Consider the following 20,300-nt stretch of genomic DNA (forward strand, 5'->3'; position numbering starts at 1 on the left):
CGAAATAAAATATAAACATGTATGATTTTATAATTGATTATGTACAACTTAATTATAAATTAATTTAGCAATAATTTAATTTATTGTTTTTGTATCTATCATCTATTTTTTATCTATCCATCTATCTATCTTTCAATAAGTTAATTATAGAAATATCTTAAAATCACATACTTTTATGCTGAATTCATGAGTTTGAGAATGAACAGAGACACTATTAAATTAGTTTTCTGTTTATTTGAATAATCTATTTACACAATATGACAGCTCTCTTAAAACACTGGCAGCTATCAACAGATCAGTTCTGAAGATTCATTTTTGTAGGAAATTTGTACAGAAATAACTTTTTTTGTTTTTCAATAGTACATTATGTACTATGGAGAGGCATCTTTAAAGGTGCACTCAGTAATTTTATCCTCATTAAAAATAAATAAATAAAAAAAACTCCTAAAGACATTAATTGTAATTTTGCAATATATGTAGGAAATCATGAACACTCAGATTAAAATGAAGACTCCAGTCATATCAGTAACCTTATAAAAGCTGATTTATTCAACATGGAGAGGGTCCCCTCATGGGGGCTGCCATGTTAGAATCACATGACCAGCCGAATACAACTCGCTTACTCTCAGTAACCGTCCTGTTATTTGACACTTTCACTCATTGATTACAGTAATCATGGCTGACTGTGAATACTACATTTCTACAATGTCATCTTACACTGAAAACTATTGATTTTAAATGATGCTGCATCCAAGCCTCTAGGTGTCAGTGTAAGTCCAAGATGACACAGACAAAAGTTACTGAATGGACCTTTAAACCCAATATAGTCTGATGTTATGTGGGGTAATGTACCATCTCCTTTGTATGATGAAAATGGCCTTGTAACTTTTAACATTTTATCATTTGAATCCTTTTCATTTACTTGAATTTCAATACAATGTATTCATTCATGGTGGTTTATCAATACTAAAATATACACAATGGTCTGAGACTGATAGGCATGAAAACAGCAAGATTACAAACACATGTGAAAATAATGACAAAAGAGGGAATACAATTCCTTTAAATGAAAATGTTTTGTGCAGTTACTAATAGAATACAATTTGATGAAGAAATACTCACTCTCACAAGGGAATAGCAACAGTTATGTTAAAAAAAACAACAACAACTATTTGTCACAGTCACACAGCATAAACATCTTCATTAAACACTTAAAATACATTCTTGAAGGGCAGCTTCAATTTGTCTTTAAAATGCTGCACAGATGCCATTTTGTTAATAATGCCACTGATAATAACAAAGACCAAAGCAAAACTGAAAAGTAAAAATAATATAAAGTGTAAATGAGCTTAACATTTAACAAAATGCACAGCAAGAAACAAATCCTTTTGACATCTCCATATATGTATGAGGCAAAGCTTGCAAAAACCAAACATCACTCCAAAGGGTGTAAGAAACAAAAATATGTTATCTAAAGTATGTACATTATGACATATTATAATATAAAAGACTGGTGGAACAAACAATCTAAAGTACAAAAATAGTATTTTATAATAGCACTGTACAGAAATAACTGTCAATGGAAATCTTTCATATTTTTAAATGAACAAGAACAATGCCCTTTACATTCTCTTATTCTTTGAATGAGAGGTGGACTTGTTTGTGATTGCACCAGGCAATTTTTCCAAAACAAAAAGATTTGAAGTAAAAATAATTTTCTTTTTTTCCAAAGTACCACCACTTCTGTCAGTTCCTTTTCTTTAGGTCTATAGAAGTGTTGCCAAGGTCCAACAGTAGGAGGGTTTCAAACAGGTCCAGTAAAGATATGAAGTCAGTCTACAGATGACTATTCTCCAAACCATTATCCAAACAACAGATGATACACATTACTTTTTCACTGTGGGGATGTGTATTATGTTAAAATATTTTATCCAATCCCAGCTTCATATGCAGAGATTGTAAATAAGCCATTCATAGATTCATATTCATGAAAAGTGTAAACACTGTGGCTCTGTGGTGCTTTCAAAACATTGCTGTTTGTTTGAGCATCCCGACCAGCCCAGCACAGCAACATTGGCTCAACCAATGGCATGAGTTTGTAACGGGACGATCTGTTTTTCGACCAATGATAGATGGCAAGAGTGCTGGAGTACCCTGGGGCTATAGTGCTGCAGAAATTACACACTTCACCTTTAAGACAAGATCAGAAATCGTGTGGCCCCATGACACACTAACCTGTTTCAAAACAATACAAGTTGTTAAAATGATGTCATAGTAGCCCAGCTAGCAAACAAAAGAAATTAGCACCACGGAACATTGCAGAATCATACATGGCATGAAAGCCCCAAGTTGCCAATGTTTTGAACACATAAATGTCTGGCTTTTTAATAAAGTCAAATCATAACTGATTGCAATTCATGGTCTGTGTTCCATAATATCATGAGGAGTGCATGAAAAAGCAATATACTTAAAAGTGGAGCCAGCACAGTTATAATCCATCAAGGCAGACTTTTGCTTTTGCAAAATGAGCACCAACAACTCCAAGGGCTTAAAAATCAGAGTCTGCATCCATTAACTCAGCCTCCATAAGATTGGTTCTGGAGTGTATTGGTACACCCCTCCTGCCATCCGCTTGTGGCACAATGGCAGTCCTACCACCATCCATCACACAAGACTCCTGCTCAAGGTGGCGGAAAACCCCATTTGGTTGCCATGATGATTGTTGGAAGCCACTTGAGTCATGTTGCATGCTGTCCCTTAGCATCAGGGGATTGGCAACCGGGAGACTAGAGGGTTTATTGCACGAGTTGGAGGGAAGGTATCCTAGCCCACCGTACCTCCTCTCCTGGTAGGGAAGCGGACAGGAAGGCCAGAATTCTGGATAGGCCCCAGGGAGCACGTGCTGTTCTTCATGGTGTTGTTGCTGCTGTTCCCACAGGTTAGCCACCAGACTCCGGTGACCGGGCAGCTTTGGGAGGCGTGGCACTGCACTGGTGCCAAACTCCCTGCGAGGGTAGGAATGATTCCCTTCATCCACTGTTGGTCCCATTGGATGTGCCTCCTTCTTTCTCTTTTTCTTCTTCTTCTTTCTTTTCATCATTTCAGGGGAAATTTCTGCTTCAACCATCCAGAGCCTGTTCCTCTCCTCTGGTTGTGGAACTGTAGGGAGAAATGCATGATATTAAATGATATTAAAAATGCCACTAGTGACCATGACTTACTGTTAGCTACTAATTTCAGTAGTATTTGCTTATTTTATTATCACTTATCATTAAACAATTAACATCAACAAGATTTGCATTGCCTGCAGGGAATAGCAGTGTGCATGCAAGACAGCAAAATAACTGCATTTAAGGCTTTGCTTCTGCATAAAATAAATGCAGCAGCAGAGACGCTTTGCTGTTGTCGTAACAATCAAAGTGCGTTTCCAAAGAAGCATGAACACAACACTTATTCATATTGGATAAGCCGGTACATGTGTTTACATGCAACACAAAATAGGGGTAATAGGCAAAAACATACCTGTTTTTTTTTTTGATTATTAAACTACATATAGAAAGCCATTTAAGGCATTTACCTTACAAAAATCTAGAGTTCTGGCAAATTTGCCGCTCATTATTTTCATATGTAAATGAGCTTGCGATTTGCCGAAAATTATTGCAAGAGGTTTGCAGCTCTTCACCGATAGTGGTTAACCTGCAGCAAAGTAACAATGGACAATTTGCCGCTACTGGCAAACACTTCTCTGGCAAACCTGTGCAAAGCTTATTTGTTTGCTTCAGGGGTTTGACAGAATTCTCGATTTTTGTAAGGGTGACCTTACAGGTTGTTGGCTTTTTAAGCATAATCCGTATAAGATCGCACATGGAGCACACATGTAAGATGCATATGTGTTTTTATTAGAGCTGTCAAAATCAACGCGTTAACACATGCGATTAAAAAAGTCTAACACGTTCATTTTTCCTAATCACGATTAATGCATTTACCGTTAATACAGTATAAACCAGCATAAACACTGGTTGGAAGGGCGGAATCTTTGCGATGTGTCTGCCCGGAGTCATTAAACTGACGGACACACCACAAACACACATCCAATGATTCAGTGTCAGTGGTAAAGAGATGGGGAAATGAGCTCTTAATGCTATTTCTTGTACAAAACAAGCCTAGATGGAACTTGTGGCAGAAATCCACAAAAAAGTATTTTCCAGCCTAAGTAATGCACATTTTAATTACAGAAGCACACCAAGTCTTATCTATCACCAAAACGCAGAATGAGATGTTTTTGTCTGCAAGCGCTTTTCATGTGGAGTTCAAAGCTGTGCTTGCTGCTGGCGCTGAGGCCCTGACAAGAATCATGAACGCGGCTTCACTACTGCTGTAACAAAGTGGATAGCCACAGTCTACAGGCTGATTAATATTGTGGAGAATGAGAGTGTAAGAGATTTAATGCCCATTGCAATGAATATTCAACCTATGTAGGGACTAGTTCTTTCAATTAGTCAACCTCCCACTAAGACATTGGGAAATGTTTATTGTTATTTGAATTGGTGCTATTTTAGTGCATTTCTATCTTTATACTGTGGAAGGCTTTGTTTGGAAAATGTTAATAAAGAATTATATTGTTACATATTGTTTCATTTTCTTTCCTTAGAAGGAAATAAATGCATTTTGACAGGAAAAGAAGTATATTTAGAGTCAAATTTTAGCACTTTCAAAATCGGCGATTATTAGCGATTAACTGTGAAAAATTATGCGATTAATCGTGATAAAAAAAAATAATTGACCGACAGCAGTAGTTTTGTATAATAATGTCATAGAAGTAGAGTGCCAACCAGGTGTTCCAGTGGGCGTCACTGAGATGTCTTGCGGTAAGATTGCCCCTCTTCTAGCCACCATCTTAGTCACATGTTGAGCCCATGCAGAAGACATTTCCATGGATGGCTCATTCAGGTCAAAGTTAATACCCGCTGTACAAGAGATTAAAAAAAAAATCAATATTAGTTACTTATATCTACAAAAGGGAGCTAAACGCTTTTTTAGCTCCAGTTTGTCTAGCTTCTTTAAAAATCATCATTTATGTTAAGTACTCTTTGGTCCAGACAATTACTCATTTATGTTCATGTGGATATGCTTACCCACAGGTCCCTCATGAGAGACAGTGTGCATGCTGAAGGACAGCTCTTTCTCTGGATCTTTCTGCAGTTCTTTTCTCTTTGAGAATGCCTTGGCGATCATTTTACTCTTTTTGATGCGTTTCGGCTCATCATCACTACGTCCAACGATTCTTGGATTGAAGGAAAATACTTAATATTACACTTAATTTTTTATTTTCTAACACTTAATATTACAATTACATCAGAAAAAGAATGACTTTAAGAGAACAATAAATAATTAACTCAGTATGCTTTTACTTACCTGCACCACGTGCGTTTCCAGATGAGGATGGTGGCCTTCGTCCAAACCCATGTGCTCATTGCAATGCCCGTGCCGAACATTGAGAAAAGGTTGATCTTCTCCACCAGCAGACTGGGCCTGTTCTTGATGGCACACTCTGGGATTGGCTTGTTGGTCTGATGAGCTATGGTGACGTTAGCCTCACATCTGTAATAAAAATTTGATCAGTTAGATGACAGTTCTAGTAGCCAAAAATCGAATGAAATTGAAAGTTAAATGTGCATGTAAATGTACTTACTGTTCCTGTCAATTAAATGATAGAAAATGCTTTCAGTTAGAAAATCTGGATAGAAGAAAAAGTACTCACAGTACATATTCCCTGAAGCTTTTCTCCCACTCGGCTTGATTAAAAAAGTCATAGAAATGGCAGCCAAAAGTAATTAAAACAAAACCAAAGGCCAAGAATCCAAATATACCTGGGAAACAGAAAGAGACCTTTAAAGACAGAACTATAGGGACCTAAAATATGAATTCTTACATAAATGGACTTTAAATATGCCATTTGAAGATTTTAAATCCATATTCCCAAACTTACCAAGCCTCAGCATGGTCTCGTTGATTTTACTGGCAGCTTTTTCACTAAGTAGGCCCGGATGATTACTCTTAATGGAAAACAATGTCATGACCCCTGGAAAACCAAAGCCTTCGATCAGTTCACACTGGCCAATACACTGACCTCCATACCATGCACAACTTATCTGTCTCACCTCGTATCAGGAAATACCCGCCTATGACAAGGACCACCCCGATGGGAGCCAGAACAAACCCTGCACGATATCTGTAGTTCTTATAGCCGACAAAGCAAATGCCACTAACAGAATCGCCATCCACCTACAGAATATTTAACAGTGACAATTAGAAGAAATAGACCAATAATGAGTTTGACCGATATTAGCAGGAAATAAATGGTGTTAACAGGCAAAGTAACTTGCTCATTTAGTATATGGTTTGCTGAAGAGAGAAATGCATAGAATTGAAAGCTTGACAGTTAGACATAACAGTTAAAATTGTTAAAATAAAGATATAAATATATTGCTGACAATTTAGATTGCAATTCACCTTTTAATAAATATACTAGCATTCATAATAATCATAAATTATTATTAATATTATGAAAATATTTATAATGCTTATAATGTTTTATTGTTGTAGCGTAGCAGTATTTATTATTGTGTCAAAAAGCAGAAATAAAACAAACAGTTTTATCTGCTTAGCGATTATCAGACACTTAAACATAATAATGATCGGTATCAGTTGTAAAATTACAACATCCATTGATCTCTAGACATAAGCAACCTTACCTCCGCAATGGCCAGTATGGCAACTGTCAGTATGAAAGGAATGGACCATGTGACCAGGTGGAAATAAGAGGTTTTTCCAGACAGAGGCTGGTGGGTGGTGCCCAGGGCTTTGAATGATGTGTGCCAGGCATAGGTGAGCATAACAAACCAAATGACCCCAGACATAAGAGAGTAATACACAAGGACGAAGATAATCACACATGATAGTGTCTCAGTAGACCTGGAGAAAAATAAGCCATGGAAAACACCATTATTCATTCTAATTCCTTTGAAAATGTTGGTAATTCATAATAATTATAATTTCCTTACTTACACTCGTATATCAAATGTGTCCGTCGGTCCAAATTTGTAATATGTAGTGTAAACAATAATATACTCTAATCCAATCTTTTGGAGGGTGGATTTTCCATACTTACGATGGCTCTCCAAGCCGCATGGTGTCGTCACTTTTGCACACGATCTCCTTGCGGGCTCCATCCATGAACTGAGCGAGCCATCCAATACTTCCAATAAAGAAGCATGCGTTGACATAAAACAGGATGACAGCAGGGTAACGATTAGAATTCTTCCAGTCTGCAAGAAATGTGGCCTGTGTGAAATAGTAAGCAGAAATAGGATATAAAATTAAAGACTGCAGTCTAAACTTGCACTACACTGTAGAATATACCACATACTCCCTTACAAAATCGAAAGTTCATGGCAAATTTGCTGCAAACTTGCTGTAAATTCGCTACTTATCATTTTCATATGCAAATGAGCTTTGCTGCAAACTTGCGGCAAATTGTCCATGGTTGCCAAAGGCAAAGAGCATTTGCGGTGATTCAAAAGCTAATTTGCATGTGAAAATAACGAGCTGCAAGTTTGCGGCTAGTTTAGATTTTTTTGTAAGGGCTTTGCTGAATGAAAGTGGTGTAACTATCTTAAAGGTGCAATATGTAACAATTTTCATGTAATATTCACCTTTTTTTTGCCAATGTGTGAACGGCTGTAACGCAACTTAAAAAATGAGCCCTTCCCGGACTTCCCAGGTTGCCTATTAAAGCCTGTAGACTGATTTTCATGCAAAGGGAGTGGATCGCTTTTGCCGGGAAAATCCAAAGGATGTGATGTTTATGCGCGCTCCCGAGAGCCTTGCCTCAGTGCTTCCACTATTCAACAGCAACAACAAACTGTAACACTAGGTAATGTTATCTTGGAGATGGAATCCAGCAAACAGCCAGCTCCCAGCACAAAACCAACTCCTACACAAACTCAGAGTAAGCCAAAAAACAACAACAATAACTGAATCTATTGAATCCAGTCTGGCTAAGCGGGAACATGATCGTGGTCGAGCGAAAACTAGAGTGAACATCGGCAGGGCATTTGATTCCCGATGGGAAATTCATTCGGTTTTGGGGATCAAAACCGACCCTGAATTGGCATTCTTCTTATTGGACAGGTAAGCTTACATAACTGCAAAGTATGTGAAATATAGTGCCATAAGGATTGATCTGTGTAAAGTTAGCTAACTTGATCTTGCCTGCTAACGCTGACGAACTGCAAGCTACCTTGCTTCGTAACTTTCAAATAATTTCAACGATCAAAGTCAGGTATACAGGATAAATTCAAGCAAATACGCTGGTTTCTTATTCATAGTACAACATATGACATACAAAACATACAATAGTGCAACATAACAGTGCAACAGTAAACTGTCTGGTATAGTTCGGTAGTATGTGGCTGTATGTGTGTATCAGTATGCTATGTTAGCTGACAAGTAGTTTTAGTTTAGTCTGAAAGTTTGTAGTAAAACAATCATAACTGTGTAATTTTAATTATGCTACCTCATCTGTCAGCATGATGTCAGTGAATCACGTTCAGCCTCTTTGTACATTACGTCATTGTTTTGATCGATGCTTGCTCGCGTCCCTATGGAGTGTGTGCACAAGCACGAGCAACAGGTAGCTGGCTGCAGTTCACTTAACGGCCACAGGTGTCATTAATATCAAGGGTTTCTGAATCTTACATACTGCACCTTTAAACTGTCTCGCTTTGTACATTAGCCGAATCTGTTAATTCTATTTCACTTATTTGCAGATAAGTAGTGTCACAAACTGCTTTTCTCCCCTCTTTGCAGACTCTTTTCAAAGATACATGCATCTGGGGTCCTGGGTAGCTTAGCGAGTAAAGACGCTGACTACCACCCCTGGAGTCACGAGTTCGAATCCAGGGCATGCTGAGTGACTCCAGCCAGGTCTCCTAAGCAACCAACATGGCCTGGTTGCTAGGGAGGGTAGAGTCACATGGGGTAACCTCCTCGCGGACGCTATAATGTGGTTCGCTCTCCGTGGGGCGCATGGTGAGTTGTGCAAGGATGCCGCAGAGAATAGCGTGGGCCTCCACATGCGCTATGTCTCCGTGGTAACGCGCTCAACAAGCCACCAGTGTTGCCAACTTAGCTACTTTGTCGCTAAATTTAGCGACTTTTCAGACCTCTTTAGCGACTTTTATTCAAAAAAGCACCTAGCGACAAATCTAGCGACTTTTTGGACAACACTTAGCTACCTTCCGTAGAAGAAAATCGCCAGTACTGCCCCGCGAGCACGTGGTCTTGCTTTCCTGCCCGGACTTGGAGGCACACCTCCCTCTGTGTCTACTCTGTTCAATGTGACTAACAGAGAGAGAGGTGAGCAGGTGAGAAGACGGAGCAGCACAATCATTTGACCGCACAGCAGCTGACATAGACGTGAATGAGCTGCGCATGTGCAAACAGCGTTGTCAAGGACCAATCACGAATCTGTATTGTTTGCTCCCTTTTGTTTTAAATTTAAAGAGTTTAATTTGACCGTTTATTTTTATTATTTTCATGCACTTAATCACAAGAGATTTTTAGACAGTTGTTCATTCCTGTTTCTGAACTCTCTGAATTCAGACACTTACTTAGACAATAAAATAATGAATCTTTGTAAATATGCACATAGTGGTTTGTTATGGCTGAGTGCTGTGTGAGAGAAAAGATAAGAAAGTTTCTGTCGCTTCTAACTTTCTCTGAGTGATTGATAGATATAGGGAATTAATAGGGTATTACAGTATGTACGGTAAGCACAGAGAAGCAAACACATGTAAAGGGCGGACACTATGCAAAATGCAGATGAGACGCGATGACGTCACAAATACGCTAATTAGCATATAACGTCATCTAGCGACATTTAGCGACTTTTCGAGCAGGCTTTAGCTACTTTCCATTGAAACTAGTTGGCAACACTGCAAGCCACGTGATACGATGCGCAGACTGACAATCTCAGATGCGGAGGCAACTGAGATTCATCCTCTGCCACCTGGATTGAAGCAAGTCACTACACCACCACGAGGACTTAGAGCGCATTGGGAATTGGGCATTCCAAATTGGGGAGAAAAAAATTTAAAAAAATAAAAAAGATACATGCATCCTACTTAGGGTTCCCACACTTTTTGACTATGACTTTTCTATTACATGTCCAGTTGTCTGTGATCACTGGATCTTTTAAAAAAACATTTCAATCCATACCAATTTGCTAATATATAATTCAATCCAGTTTGTGAATTATTTCAACAGGTTCATTAAAAATAAATGACGATTTGCTCACAAAATGGACATCACTATGGCTTGCAAGCAGGTTTTACTCTACACAAGAGCAATACTTAGCTGATTAAATATTTGAGAGCATAACAAGAGAAATGTACACTGTAAAAAAATTTTTGTCATGTAACATGAAAATGTGCTTCATGTGGCTAAATCTAAATAAACACAGTTTTAAGTCAAAAATATTATTTAAAATCACTGAATCAACTGGACAACATTAAAGGAGTATTCCAGGTTCAATACAAGTTAAGCTCAATCATCAGCATTTGTGACATAATGTTGATTACCAAAAAAAATTATTATGAATCATCCATCCTTTTCTTTAAAAAAAAAAGTGAATGGGGCCAATTTTTGGATGGTTTAAAGTCAGAAATGTGAAGTTTATAATTTTATAAAAGTACCTACATTAATTCTTCTGTAAAAACTACTATTTCAGCTGTAAATTTGTTTAAATCATAATGTTTACAGTCATTTTAGGGTTTTAGGGTTTGTTGACATTACATCGTCATGGCAACAAAGTTGTTAAATTCGATATAACTTTACACAGAAAAGGTTAGTAAGCGATTTTATCACACTAAAATCATGTTAGCACGCATATTGTTTCTGTCTTGTGGCTATACAGCACTGTGGGAAAGTATTTGCCCCCATCCTGATTTATTCTGTTTTTGTGTATATATCATAATAAATTGTTTACAAAATTCAAACAAAATCTAACATAAAACAAAGGCAATCTGAGTAAACACAAAATACATTTTTTAAATGATAATGTTATTTATTGAAGCAAAAAAGTTATCCAATACCAACTGGTCCAGTGTGAAAATGTATTTGCCCCCTTAGTTACTAAATCCACAAATCTATGAAACTGCATTCATAATGGGGTTCAGCTGGACTAGACACACCGAGGCCTGATTACTGCCAGCCCTGTTCAATCAAATCAACACCTAAATAGAACTTTTTCAGCACCATGAAGTTGGCTAAAAGGTCTCACCCAGTAGCACACTATGCCAAGGCTGAAAGAAATTCCAGAAATTAGGAAAAAGGTGATTGAAATACATCAGTCTGGGAAGGGTTACAAAGCTATTTCAAAGGCTTTGTGACTCCACAGTGAGAGCCATTATCTCCAAATGCAGAAAACTTGGCACAGTAGGGAACCTTCCCAGAAGTGGCCAACCTTCCAAAATTCCTCCAAGAGCACAGCGATGACTCATCCAGGAAGACACAGAAAAGCCAAGGACAACATCCAAGGAACTGCAGGCCTCTCTCACATCAATAAAGGTCACTGTTCATGACTACACTATCAGAAAGACACTGGGCAAAAATGCCATCCATGGAAGAGTGGCGAGGCGAAAACCACTGCTAACCCGGAAGAACATAAAGGCTTGTCTGAATTTTGCCAAAACACACCTTGATGATTCTCAAACCTTTTGGGAGAATGTTCTGTGGACTGATGAGTCGAAAGTGGAACTGTCTGGAAGACGGGTCCCGTTACATCTGCCGTAATTCAAACACAGAATTCCACAAAAAGATCATCATACCTACGGTCAAGCATGGTGGTGGTAGTGTGATGGTGTGGGGATGCTTTGCTGCTTCAGGTCCAGGGCAACTTGCAATAAATGAGGCAAACATGAATTCTGCTCTCTATCAGAAAATCCTAAAGGAGAATGTCCGGTCAACAGTCTGTGAGTTGAAGCTCAAGCACAACTGGATTATACAGTAAGACAATGATCCAAAGCATAGGAGTAAGTCCACCTCTGAATGGCTCAAAAGAAGCAAAAGTTTTAAAGTTTTGGAGTGGCCAAGTCAAAGTCCTGACTTGAACCCAATTGAGATGCTGTGGCAGGACCTTAAATGGGCAGTTCATACTCGAAAACCCTCCAATGTGGCTGAACTAAAGCAGTTCTGCAAAGAAGAGTGGGCCAAAATTCCACCACAGCTTTGTGAAAGACTGATCTCCAGTTATCGGAAGCGTTTGGTTGCAGTTGTTGCTGCTAAAGGTGGCACAACCAGCTATTAAGTTTAAGGGGGCAGTTAGTTTTTCACATGGGTGATATAGGTGTTAGGCAACTTTTTTGCTTCAATAAAAAATATATATATATTTGAAAACTGTATTTTGTGTTTACTCAGATTGCCTTTGTTTTATGTTATATCTCTTTTGAAGATCTAAAACAATTTAGTATGAAAAATATAAAAAAAATAGAAGAAATCAGGATGGGGGCTTTTTCACAGCACTATACTTTTAAAACAGTGAGTATTTCAACGTTTATGGATTGGCCCCATTCACTTCCATTGTAAGTGCCTCACTGTAACCCAGATTTTTGCTTTTTTAAAGAAAAGGAGGGACAAGTCCAAATAAATTTTTGTGGTAATTCAAAAGTATCAGTATTATACCACAAATACTGTCAATTGAGCTTAACTTGTATTGAACATGGAATATTACTTTTTATATCAATTTACGTCAACAAAAGTAAATTTTAAAGGTCAGATTCTGTATAAATAACTTATAAATAACAGGTAAACTTTTTACAGCGTATATTCACTGTAGAAATTCCCATGACTTTTAAGATATTATACATTTTTCCAGGCCTGAAAGACGCTATTCTAAAATCCCCTCATATTTCCCAGTTTTCCACAACTATAGGATGCCTAATGTCTTCTGTTCACCTACCAGTGTGAAGAAGGTACAGAGGAGAGTGAGGGAGCCAAAGATGGCGATGTAGCTGTGCATGTCAGAGTGCTCATCCTCTGTAAACAAGGGATTGTTGCACTGTATCCCACAGCCTTCCACATCCTTGTACCAGCTTGCCTGGATATCGGTTTTGACCAAAGGAGCCTCACACTGTCCTGATGTATTGAACTTGATCTTCTGGACCTCGTTCTAAGAGAAAAAGTAAATGCAGTCACATTTTAGGCAAGGCCAAACCAATCTTCTTGGGTATACAAAAATGGATGCCCTTTTTGTTAGCCCTGTAATATTTATGTCTTATTAAATTGTCATACCTGGCATCCTTTAGGGAAATTGTCCTTATTTTCACACTTGAGGAAGCTGGGCCAGCCCCTCTCCTGCTCAACAATACTGCAAGGTTTGCGTGTAGCTTGGCACAGGTGTTGGCTGGGCAGTTCCACCTTTCCATTCTCACACTTTGGCATGTAAATGGCACACAGCAGTGGCTGAATGACCGCCCAACAGCGAGGAGCATTTCTCAGCCCTGGATTGGGAGACAGTAAAATTAAAATTTTCTCATCATTTACTCACCCTTATGCTATCCCAGATGTGTATGACTTTCTTTCTACTGCAGAACACAAAGTATGATTTTTAGAAGAATATCTCCGCTCTGTAGGTCCATACAATGCAAGTGAATCGTGGCCAGAATTTTAAAGCTCCAAAAAAGCATATAAAGGCAGCATAAAAGTAATCCATTTGACTCCAGTGGTTAAATCCATATCTTCAGAAGCAATATGATAGGTGTGGGTAAGAAACAGATCAATATTTAAGTCCTTTTTTACTATAAATTCTCCTCCCTGCCCAGTAGGTGGCAATATGACCACAAATGTGAATCACCAAAAACAAAAGAAGAAGAATGTGATAGTAGAGGTTTATAGTAAAAAAAAGTCCTTTAATATTGAATGTTTCTCACCCACACATATCATATCACTTCTGAAGACATGGATTTAACCACTGGAGTCTTGTGGATTACTTTCATGCTGCATTTATGTACTTTTTGGACCTTCAAAATTCTGGTCACCATCCACTTGCATTGTATGGACCTACAGAGCTGAGATATTCTTCTAAAAATCTTTGTTTGTGTTCAGTAGAAAAAAGAAAGTCATACACATCTGAGATGTCATGAGGGTGAGTAAAGGATAAGTGAATTTTCATTTTTGGGTGAACTATCCCTTTAATAATCACTGTCTGCACAAACGGCATCTAATTCACATTGGTTTAATGCTTATGATGATATTAAAGTGATTTTATAACTGGATAAAGAAATTTATTAAATGCATGCATCAAGTAGATACTAAAGAGATCTGATGCTGTTATTTTACTTATGTATGGGACATGGCCCATGGACTCTGGAGAACAATTGAGGAAACTTTGGGGTTAAGGTGTGAATGTGAGAGGAAATGGATATATTGCTCATTATGGGGTGCTTGTGAAAAGAACAGGATGACTTCCCATTATAACTAATTTAAAAGTCATTTAAGAAGATGATGTTTCATTTATTAACATTAAAATAAAAGCCAAAGTTGTCATGTCAAGCAAGTTGTTTGTTACATCTGTTGAAGCATTATTTTCTTTCTATTCTGCATAACTTTCCCTTGACTAAAACAATCTGATTTCCCACTGTGATCAGCAATATTCAGCTTTATGCAATGCAACTGCAAAACTTAAAACAATTATTTAAAAAAAAAAAAAACTATATGATGCATGGGGAACTAAAGCTAACTAAACGGTACTGGCTCTAATGAGGGACATGCCAAATGTAATTGTTATTGAACTGTCTTTAAAATCCATTTTTACTATTTTATACCACAAACAGTAACTCACCAGACCACATGGCCAGTTTATCCAAAGCTTCCTCCTGAGTTTCTGAATCTTCAGCCAGAATCAGAGACGTGTGCGTGTAAGGCAAAGGTGACCCCAGACACGTATTGTATTTCAACACTTCGCAAGTCGTCGTTTTCTTACAGAAGTCGTTGAACACCGTTTCATTTGTGTGCAAGATGACCGCCCGAGCGACCGTAGAGGTGGCTGCACAGATCCAAAGCATCCAAAAACATCCAACAATGGAGCAGATGCGCTTGGAGGACATCTTGGGGACGCGACAATGTAACGATGTTTCATCAAATGTTTCCAAATAAACTTTCTCCACTCGTGAGTTATGCGCGCAAAGGTTTCACGCAAAAACCAAATTGCACTGGAAAGTAACCAAAATGCGGATATTTCCTAGATCCGTGATGGCACTTTTTTTTTTCTCCATCAAAAGAAACGTCTTTTCGTCCGATTCCAAAGTTTTTTATGTCTCTTTTCTGGCCCACATACTATTGAAAAGCTCTTCATCGTACAGAAGCTTCGCGGAAAGTTGTTAAAAACGTCCAACGCACAATTAAACTCTACAGAGGTTTTCTCTAAAGAACAAAGTTGAAGGAAACCAAATTGAGAGTGCACTCACCATCCCCCACTTCTCTGATGGAGAGAAAAAAAAATCTCGCCTTGAAAAGTCTGGGACTGTAACTTGATCCAGGCCTGTTGTGCGCGCTCCATCCCCCTTGAGCGCGCACCCGAGGCAAACCCAATGCGAGAGAACTGTTGTCAAAACTCATCTGCTCATCGGACGAAGAGGACGCAGTTGACCTGCGATCCAATCGTGCTAAATGTCTTTCACTCTCTCCAAAATCCGTTTTTTCCCTTGCCTCTGGTATGCACATGGAGGAGGTGCACATACAAATAACAAAAACTTCTGCTCCACTCCCATCCCCCTAATGCAAGAGAAAAACAATCCATGCCAGCATACAGTTGTAGAACTGGCATACTGACATGCTCCTCTTATACCTGCCCTGACGTCTTCTGATAATTCACCCTCTGCCTTTTTGTTGACACTTGCCTTTCTTTATCTTACATAAGAACTATAGGAGACTCGTTTTAAAGTGCATACATTTCTAAGCTGAAGCTTCTACAAAGATGATGAATCTTTTTTCTAGATGAAACAAAACACACATAGATACTAAAAAAAACAAAACAGAAAAACTACCTAATAAATGTGCTTCATGTGGTATCATCTAAATTAACTGGTTCGATTCAAATAAAAAAATATTATTTTACATAAATGAATCAACTTTACTACATTAGGTCACACCAACAACCCTGCCGGGTTCAATTCAAGTTAAGCTCAATCAACAGCATCTGTGGCGTAATGTTGATTACCACAAAAATAATTTCGACCTGTCCCTTCTTTTCTTTAAAAAAGCAATTACAATGGAAGTGAATGGGGCCAATTTTTGGAGGGTTTAAAGGCAGACATGTGAAGCTTATAATTTCATAAAAGCACTTGCATTCATTCTTCTGTTAAAACGTTTTTACGGTCATTTGAGGTTTTAGCTTTATGGTGTTACGTCGTCATGGCAACGAAGTTGTAAAATTGGCTATAACTTTACACAGTTGAGGTTGGTTAGCGATTTTATCACACTAAAATCATGTTAACATGTACATTGTTTCCGTCTTGTGGCTATACTTTTAAAACAGCGAGTATTTTAATGTTTACGGATTGGCCCCATTCACTTCCATTGTAAGTGAATCACTAGAACCCAGATTATTGCTTTTTTTTTTTTTTTTTTTTTAATGAAAAGGAGGGACAAGTTGGAATAAATAGGCCTATCTGTGGTAATTATGTCACAAATGTTGTCGATTGAGCTTAACTTGTATTGAATCTGGAATATTCCTTTAAGGGTTAGGATAGTTATAACCTCTCAAGGTAACAATTGCAGGTGGCTTTTTTATACAGAGTAGATGCTTTTTGTGTGTACTTCATTTAGTTAGCTCATGTTTCAACATGTCTTTAGTCACTTATCAGACTTGATTCCTCCCACGTTACTAAATTAGCCTTATTTATGCTCAAACCAGGTTATGTTAGTTATTTGCCATTAGGGCAGTTAGTAGTGTGACATTGATTGTAATTGATGACTGAGTTTATTCAGAGACTATTTAGCAGAGACGGGCCGCTTCTATTTAAATGAATCGGAGGAATTGGAACGCCCAATCAAGAAGCTCTAGCGCCCAACGGTCAACGGACGTAGAAAGGAAGTCCCGCCTTACAGTTAAAAGAGCCAATCACCTTTTAGATACAGACATCGCATGTCAATCAACTCGGTATTGCGCATGCGCATTAGCTATACAAGCCGGGAAAATTGCGTGTTTTAGCGTAATATGAGGAGAAGAAGCGCAATTTATGATTCCAATATTATCACATTTAATTGGTGATTTGGAATATTTTCTTTGATCGTAATCTTGACCAACCGTTTTTGAGATTTCGGTGTTCCCCCATTCAAGTAGATAGGCGCTGCACTGGCATGACTGGAAATAGACTCCCGAGTATGGAGCAATATGTGTGCCAAAATTATGCACGAGCAAAATTGTATTTTGAGCGTGCAAAACGATATTTTGAACTCACAAAAATGTTTTGCAAGCACAAGATGATGTTTTGAGAGCACAGAAAGTTATTTTGTACGTGCTTGAACTCAGTTTTGTAAAGCAATGTATTTTCTTGCAAAGATTACTATTTTGTGTGTGTGTGCAAGATCTCAATCTCTCTATTCGAATGCCCTCTGCGTGCGCTCGGAACTTTAGACCAGGTATGGGCGGATCGATACTAAAGTATGGATACTTCCGATACTGATGCGGTATCAAGAATATCGATCCTCACATAAAAATATCGATTCTGAAGTTTTTTTTTAACTAGTGATCTTATTATTTAGATAACATGAATAGTAATGCATCTCATAAGATTCGAAGTGGGAAAAAAAAATAATTATATGAGCTAATTGTTGTATGGCACCGGAACTATTTTTTCTTCCGCTCATCTTGACGTGCAGAAATGCTAAAATGATCTTTAATCCTCATTAATAAATGATACCCTTATGAAAACTACCCATGGATTTACTGTAGTAATATTGTATGAATCATGACTGTAGTAACCGTGTTTTTTTTTTTTTTTTTTTTTTTTGCAGTAATCAAGGTTTTGATACAATTACCGTGGTTTTACTACAGCATTACTGTAGTATACATATTGTAACTTGGTTTTAGTAATAATATAACCATTTAATATTATCTATGTTTAATTTTGTGGTTTTATATGTTGCTTATACTTACAAATTTTTAAAAGGTAAACAAAGCAGCCTAATCATTTTCTGTTTAGGCCTATACATATATATATATAAAATAAAGTAATAATTTAAATTACTAATTTTATCCAAAGAATTCTTAGAAATGAAATTTATTAGAGGTATATATATATATATATATATATATATATATATATATATATATATATATATATATATATATATATATATATATATATTTTTTTTTTTTTTTTTTTTTTTTTACTTTTTGCAGTTACACCATACATTTAATTTACCCCAAACTATGACAGGAGACCTCTTTTCTTTTTCTTCCATTTCTTCTCATTAATCAATTTTGCCAGAAGGGTGGTGCTACAATGCATAAACTCCATAAACACAGCATACTGAACATTTCAAGATACCCCACAGCTTTGAAATGCAAACATAAACAGCTTTTCTAATTTATTATCAAGAACAGAATGTTGATTTAGGCAATATTTATAATATTCATCATAAGGCTGTTGAAAAATAGGAGAGGACACACTAAAAAAAGGTGGACAAAATAACATGTTTATTAAAGAAAATAATATTTAATATAATAATAACAAAAAGAAGAAAATTTGGTGGTTGCTGATCCATGGTAGACTGTAATCTGGTCATATTTATTTTGATAAAGTGCTCTATCAGAATATCCTGTGGGACAGATAGAAGTCAAATTAAGTTCCCCCCAAAATACACTATTACATTAGTCTTAAAGAGTTTTACACATGGGAGAGATTATATTAATATAATTTCAGATGGAAGTGGTAGCTAACGTGGCCAATCTAGTAGCTACGTAAGTGTAACTTGGTAACCTAGATAACCAAATACTAGTGAAGAGAACCATATTAAGAGAGCTAGCCAGATAGTTAGTTAGCCTATTGGCAGTGTACAGGCAAAACAATATATATTTCATAAAGATTAAATATAAACAGTTAAGTCAACAAAAGAGCTGCTTTCATGTGGTCATAGTGTGTTACACATTTCCTTTCTTGAAAACAAACTATCCCCTTCTCCTCTTCTTCTTGTTTTGATTAGCAGTATGATATGTGGTCTTGCCAGCTAATCAAAATTTACCACCTCATCGCTGATTGGCTGAAATTCTGGCACATTGTAATGCTGTGACCTTGTTGAGGTCAAAAAGCTATGAGCGCACGCAGAGTGGGTAGGAGGAGAGAGCGAATGAGATCTTGCACACGCAAAAAACAGTGGCGTTACATACATTTCAGAATTCTGTGCAAATTCACATTCAAATAAACTTTATTCAAGTGCAAAATTGTTTTTTGTTTGCTCAAAGTGAATTTATCTTTTGAAGAAGATACATTGCTTTACAAAACGCGCATGCAAAACATTTTTGTGTGCTCAAAATAAAATCTTGCACACTCAAAATATAATTTTGTGCACGCAGAACTGTGGCGCACATATACACCATACCCGAGAGCGTTCCAAAGATGGCCGACAGTGGACTGACATGCTAGAATGACTTTGGTTCATCTCATTTAATTTTCTCACATCATTCTTTTCTTTTAAACTTATTCCCATAGGGACAGTGGAATGTTCAAATTTGGCAGTTGCCATGGAGACTAAAAGGAATTCTTAAGGGAGGAGAATAAACTTTGTGTAGTTTGGTGTTATCAGATTTAGGCAGCAGGACTTGTTGGTCTCTCGATGTGGTTGGTAAGCTGTGTTCCCAGCACAGGGCCTCCTTAAAAACTCTGTCTAACATGAGTGCTGTAGAATGAGTCAGAAAGAGGCACAGATCGGGGACCACACACAAACACACACACACCAGCCCCAAATAGAGGCAGAGGCTGGTACAAAAACTCTTAACACTCTCGCTCTCTTTCTCTTACACACACTCATTGACACATACATTGGCAAAAATATCTCTACAGCATTTTCACACTTCTACTATCCTTCCAACAACAAATGAAGCTGTCTTGTACATTTATTATAATGCCTGAGTTTGGTAACTTCAAAGGCTTCTTAAACATCTTATGGAGACTTTTTCCCTTGCTAGGGTTGCTTTTGGCTTGCTCACTGCAGGCTTTAAGACATTAAGGCATGAT

The 20,300-nt window shown here is 37.5% G+C and overlaps 1 protein-coding gene across 1 annotated transcript; it reads right to left on the reverse strand.

Moving 5' to 3' along the window:
- Window positions 1-526: 526 nt before the first annotated feature.
- On the reverse strand, window positions 527-15,754 carry LOC127435304 (smoothened homolog). The gene is made up of 12 exons (XM_051688673.1): window positions 14,903-15,754; window positions 13,354-13,562; window positions 13,022-13,231; window positions 7,172-7,344; window positions 6,756-6,975; window positions 6,162-6,285; window positions 5,990-6,082; window positions 5,762-5,870; window positions 5,416-5,601; window positions 5,136-5,284; window positions 4,833-4,967; window positions 527-3,159 (listed from the first exon to the last, which is right to left on the reverse strand). Exons 1-12 carry the CDS (start codon window positions 15,165-15,167, stop codon window positions 2,549-2,551), a joined length of 2,484 nt encoding a protein of 827 aa, XP_051544633.1. The 5' UTR covers window positions 15,168-15,754; the 3' UTR covers window positions 527-2,548.
- Between the last annotated feature and the right edge of the window lie 4,546 nt (window positions 15,755-20,300).

Source organism: Myxocyprinus asiaticus, chromosome 45 (assembly GCF_019703515.2).
Source record: "Myxocyprinus asiaticus isolate MX2 ecotype Aquarium Trade chromosome 45, UBuf_Myxa_2, whole genome shotgun sequence".
Taxonomy (NCBI): Eukaryota; Metazoa; Chordata; class Actinopteri; order Cypriniformes; family Catostomidae; genus Myxocyprinus; species Myxocyprinus asiaticus.